Source organism: Spinacia oleracea, chromosome 3 (assembly GCF_020520425.1).
Source record: "Spinacia oleracea cultivar Varoflay chromosome 3, BTI_SOV_V1, whole genome shotgun sequence".
Taxonomy (NCBI): Eukaryota; Viridiplantae; Streptophyta; class Magnoliopsida; order Caryophyllales; family Amaranthaceae; genus Spinacia; species Spinacia oleracea.
Window position 1 is genome coordinate 4,738,932 of NC_079489.1, and position 5,192 is coordinate 4,744,123.

Genomic DNA, 5,192 nt, shown 5'->3' on the forward strand with positions numbered 1-5,192 from the left:
TTTGTTGTGTTTCACATTGAAAAACACAATCATGTTAATGACAGGTCATTAATGACGGGTTCAAATCTATCCGTTTTGTGAAAAATTCTACGTAGTACGATGGGGTGCTTGAAGGTACGTACCCGCCATTACCTAGCCTGAAAATTGTAATAAATCAAATGATCAACCTGATATTTGCGACAGGGTAGTCAATTATGAAGGCCCCTCTCAAGAAGGTGCTTGTGACGGTTAATCTAGTGATCATTGTTCTTTTACTACAGAAATTAATCTTGCGTTAATAATACTTTTTCGCGGAGTGTCACTTGTAAACAGGTGTGTCAAAATCAATTTTCAAAGCAAACGTTAAACTACAAAAGATGCTCCATCGTCATTATCATCCATGATGGTGAGATTTTTGTTTAGTCTTACAATGATTTATTAATGTGATTTTAAAATCAACCACATAGCGTCTCGTGTCGAATGTGTAGGAAATTCTATAATTCATCTCATGGCAAGGTGGAATACGAAGGAGAGTAATGAGTTACGGAGTAGCTAGTACGGAGTATGAATAGAACCCTTAATTCCCTCAAAAAGCATGATCGCTTTTCCAAAATTGATTTACAATAAAATTCATGCATGACGTTTCCCCTCAAAAAAAGAAAAAAGAATCTTACAAGTTGGTTACACATTATCATATGGCTATATATACGTTATCGTGGTACGTAATTTAAACGGTAACGTACGAGTACATCGTACTACGTTAGATGTTATCTTAAACAATCGTGGGGTCATATTTTAATGACCACGTAACAGTTGGGACTCGAGGTACAAAACTTGGTACACTCCATGGAATTTATGCTGAAAATATGCTATAGATATATTGATATAACACTATACCAAGAAATGGATAAAATTCATTGCTACAAATCAAAAACTATAGAAATATCAAATATGGTATCTATCTGTACCATAACTAAGATTACAAAAGGTTAAAAAAAAAGTTACACAAATTCGGAAAAAAAAAAAAAACAATGATAATAACAAAAGTTACAGTTACATGATCAGTAAAAATATGTGGCAGTAAATGTAAATGCAATCTCATGGCAGAATGAGGTCAGAGATCGAGCAGGGTTATATTTAATTATTTGGATAATTGGATTTTTCATTTGTTTTTCTTCATGCATGATTAATTAAATTAAATTTAAAATTAAATTTAGATTTAATTAAGAAGTGGAGTAGAGCAGAATGTTTGTTGGATTTGATGAGCAAGTTCATCAGCACTGAGTTGGCATTCAATTCCAATCTGCAATATCAAGATAAAACACACATGCACTCACTCAGTTGTACCAAGTAATACTGTTTCTAACACATTTAAGATTTTCAGCAACATTTTTTTCTCTTTTTCTAATGAAAACAATGCAAATGTTACATAACATAATTTAAAAAATGATAGAAATGTAAGAATTGGCAGAGAACAGGAGTACTTTGTGAGCAGGAAGAAAATTGACAATACTCCAACAAATTTAAAGCATGGGTAACTCATTCAGAGTGGTATTGGAAACTTGATATCAAATTCTGTCTATATCGTTTATCTTTTGTAATTCTAACTCATTACTCTAACTCTTTTGTAATTTTAAAGCATGGCCCCCTTTTATGACGGGTTCGCGACAGGAAATCCCGTCGTTAATCAACGATTATTGGCCTTTCGCGACGGGATTTCCCGTCGTTAATAGTACCATTTCTTGTAGTGAGAGTTATCCAAATATAATTTATAACTAAAATTAGTTTTGATAAGTTCAGATAAATTCATTTAGATAAGATAAGTTCAAAAAATTAAGTGAAAATCAGGTGAATAAAACTGCTTTTTTTTTATGTAAGATTATCTCTTAAAAGGTTTAAATTACCCTTACCTAGTTCAGTTCAAATCATAATTTGAGCAGTTTAAATTATGTTTTCATTCAAATACTAGTATTCAAATCTTTATTTACACACAAAGTATTTGAGATATTTCAAGAATATAAATCCATATGAAGAAATAGGTCATAATGTATAATTATATTTCAGAATATATAATTAGTAGTATGATGTATAGTGAGTCGATCATTTTTCTAATATCGAGAACTTTATTCTCATTTCATAAGATAGTTCATTAGATTCACAATCAAGAAGTTAAGTAAGAATATAAATGTAAGAGTAACTAGGCTATCATATTTGTACAAGAATTTTTTCGTTTGTCCATAAGTTATCTTATATTCTCGTAATTTGAAACATATACTCTTGGTAATACTAGCCTAATTACTTCGTATTTTACTAATCTAGATACTTAATGTGAAAGAATTGTTAAAAAACCAAGCATACTTGTTATTATTACATGTGGGGATAAATAAGAGAGAAAGAATGAAAAGAATTTGTGAACAACATTGTTATATAAGCCACAATATCTTATAACCTAGTGACTAATTTCTTATTCATCTCATATTCTATTGACTCTTAAGTTTTACAAATTGAACCGGAGTAATTGTTTTGGACAACCATACTTAATAAAAAGGTAGTAATATAATTAAAACCAACAAACAATTAGATCAAACTGCACAATTATGATAGAAATCAAATTTAAAAAATACACATAACAAATTAGACCGAATTGAAGTCAATTTCTATTGCAGATATTGTATGACTTTTTGTTTGAGGCACTCTAAAGCGACTCAAAATTCAAAAAGAAAAAATACTTAAAACAACTTGTTTAGAAAATCAAGAGAGTAACATAGCTATATTGTTTCACATAATTCAATTTTTCCCAGTATTCATATCTAAAAGAACTAATTAACTTGATTGATGAACCATAGAAAAATCAATTTAGCATGCAACAACAAAGGACCACCTTGATCTTAGCTAGCTTTAGTTATAATGTATTTTTATTACCTTGATTGTAAAGGAATTGAGCATAGTATCTTCAACGGTAATAATGTTGATATGTAGAATCTCAAGGGAGAGTTCTTCAAGGGTAGAAATAATCTTCACAACTTGTCCCGGAATTCGAGGAGAAACCGTCTTAAGGAGAAGATTAGGGCCGGAGAATTTCACCTCCACCTCAGCCATCGGAGATCTCGAGTTGGCCACGAGCTCGTTAGAAAAACAATCATTAATGGAAGAACTCGAGGAAGAAGGCGAAAGGTCGATAGGGGTAGCCATTGTAGAAGGGATATTGATCCTTGGTCTATAAGGGCTACTTGGTTGAGGGGTTCTTGGACTAATTGGTAGGTTAATCCTAGGGCTTAGTGGTGGTTTTCTAGGGCTAAGTACTTGTGGTGAAAGCCTTGGACTTGAAATAACCCTAGGACTTGAAACAATCCTAGGGCTAAGTACTTCATTGTACACCTTTCTTTGCTTCTTTGCTTCAAGGGCTTGAAGAAGGTGTTGTAATTCAGTTATGTAATCCACTACTCCGCCGATTATAGAGGCTTGATCACCCTGATTAAGAGAGCGAATAATTTGATTAGAACATAACATAACTCTATCACATATGATATTCTATCTTTAAGGATAACCACGTTATCCTCAAACAGACGGTAATTAGGTGATTAATTTAAGTTTAATACAACCTAGAAATTAAACAATGGTGAAATATATATGTGTCCCACCATATACCATATATTGGTTGAGTATGAGCTAGAGAGGAGAGACATGCATAAATGTGAGATAGTTGGAATACTGTAGAGTATCATAAGAAACAAGGAAATACCAATTCACAATTGTAATTTTGATAGACACAAATCTATAAAAAGTAATGATACTAAATGACAAAATGAGCAAATTTAAACACTTTTTTTACATGTCTTTTTCTTGCAACATTAGATAATACTTATAAATCTTAAAGAACATCTAATTAATGAATTAAAAGGTTTATTTAATGGTATGAATTGCGAAAAATTGTATCATAAAAATTGAATTTGAGTATGCACGTACAAGTGTTGATGTGACTGAAAAAATTCTCCCTCTATCTGGACTTAATTGTCATGTTAAATCACGATTATAAACAACGTAACTAACATTAAATCAACTCTATCATTGTCAATCGTGATCATACTAAAAATCTGAAAAGGTAAGCAGTCTTACTCATGTTTAACAAATCAGTATAGGTCTAATAAAGTTATTCTCATATTCTCATAAGAGAGACAACGCAATTTTTTTATAAGAAAGAAAAACCCAGGTTAAACCTCGTGGAGGGCAAATTTAACTCTTCCTTGCGGATGATCAAGAAAGTGAAGGGTTAAAAGACGAAAACCAAATCGTCATAGAAATACAAGAGCTTCATTTTACAGCCATGAAATCCGCTGCTGGATTAGCCTCCCGAAAACAGCGGTTGATCAATCGAAACAAAATCAAAATTAGATAAAGAGAGAGGGAAATTAAACACAATGAAGATTATCAACTTACTCTCTTAACATAGAAACAAGGCATAAGAGAACGCAAGACAGAAAGATGATCATTCATTTGCTTCCTCCGGTTTCTTTCCACAGTTATATGAGACACCTTGCTTCCGTCATCATCTCCATCTCCTTCTCCTGTTTCCTTCTCTTCCAAAACTGTTCTCTTAGCCTTCTTACTCTTTGGTTGTTCATTATTATCACCTAACTCAGCTTCGAGTGCATCAAGCTCAGTCTCAGACAAGTCTTGAAATGACATAAAACTCCTTTTAGTTGTAACTTCATTATTATTTGCACCACCGGAAGCGGTTGTCGCCGCCTCTTTTAAGCCCTCTAAAGCGTCGAAGATGCTAAAGAGGTCGTCCGGCGAGGCCGGGAGGCCCGAGAAGCCCGAATCACCCAAGTCTTGGTCTTCAAAGAAATTGGAAATGCTATCACCCATTTTTATTTTTATTTTCTTCTAGGGTTCTTTTTTTCTCTTCAATAATGTTGTTTGAAGAGAGAAAAGGGTAAATAGTTAGGAAGATGAAATGAGAAGGAACATGTGTTTTTTCACAAATGGGGGAAGAAAGAGAAGACATGCTGCTATTAGTAGTAATGGCTTTGAGGACATCTCTGGGTCCACGCGATTTCTTTTCCATCTTAATTTCTTTGTTTTATTTTTTTTTAAATAAAATAAAATTAGGGGTGGACTTTTTTCTTGAACACTTCTAGAAAAATGAAAAGCCCTAAGGCCAGTAAAGCTAATTACTTGTATTAACATACAAAGCTTGGTGAAAAATGATA

At 32.7% G+C, this 5,192-nt stretch overlaps 1 protein-coding gene across 1 annotated transcript; it reads right to left on the reverse strand.

The window, feature by feature from the left end:
- Positions 1-831: 831 nt before the first annotated feature.
- On the reverse strand, positions 832-4,954 carry LOC110779487 (transcription factor SPEECHLESS). The gene is made up of 3 exons (XM_021984002.2): positions 4,417-4,954; positions 2,902-3,450; positions 832-1,282 (listed from the first exon to the last, which is right to left on the reverse strand). The coding sequence occupies exons 1-3, from the start codon at positions 4,846-4,848 to the stop codon at positions 1,199-1,201; spliced, it is 1,065 nt and encodes a 354-aa protein (XP_021839694.1). The 5' UTR covers positions 4,849-4,954; the 3' UTR covers positions 832-1,198.
- Between the last annotated feature and the right edge of the window lie 238 nt (positions 4,955-5,192).

Coding starts and splice junctions, on each gene's coding strand:
- LOC110779487 (XM_021984002.2), bottom strand. CDS start 4,848: ATGGGTGATAGCATTTCCAATTTCTTTGAAGACCAAGACTTGGGTGAT. Junction 3,451..4,416: donor CTTGTTTCTATGTTAAGAGA/GTAAGTTGATAA, acceptor TCTCTTAATCAG/GGTGATCAAGCCTCTATAAT. Junction 1,283..2,901: donor TCAATTCCTTTACAATCAAG/GTAATAAAAATA, acceptor TTGATATTGCAG/ATTGGAATTGAATGCCAACT.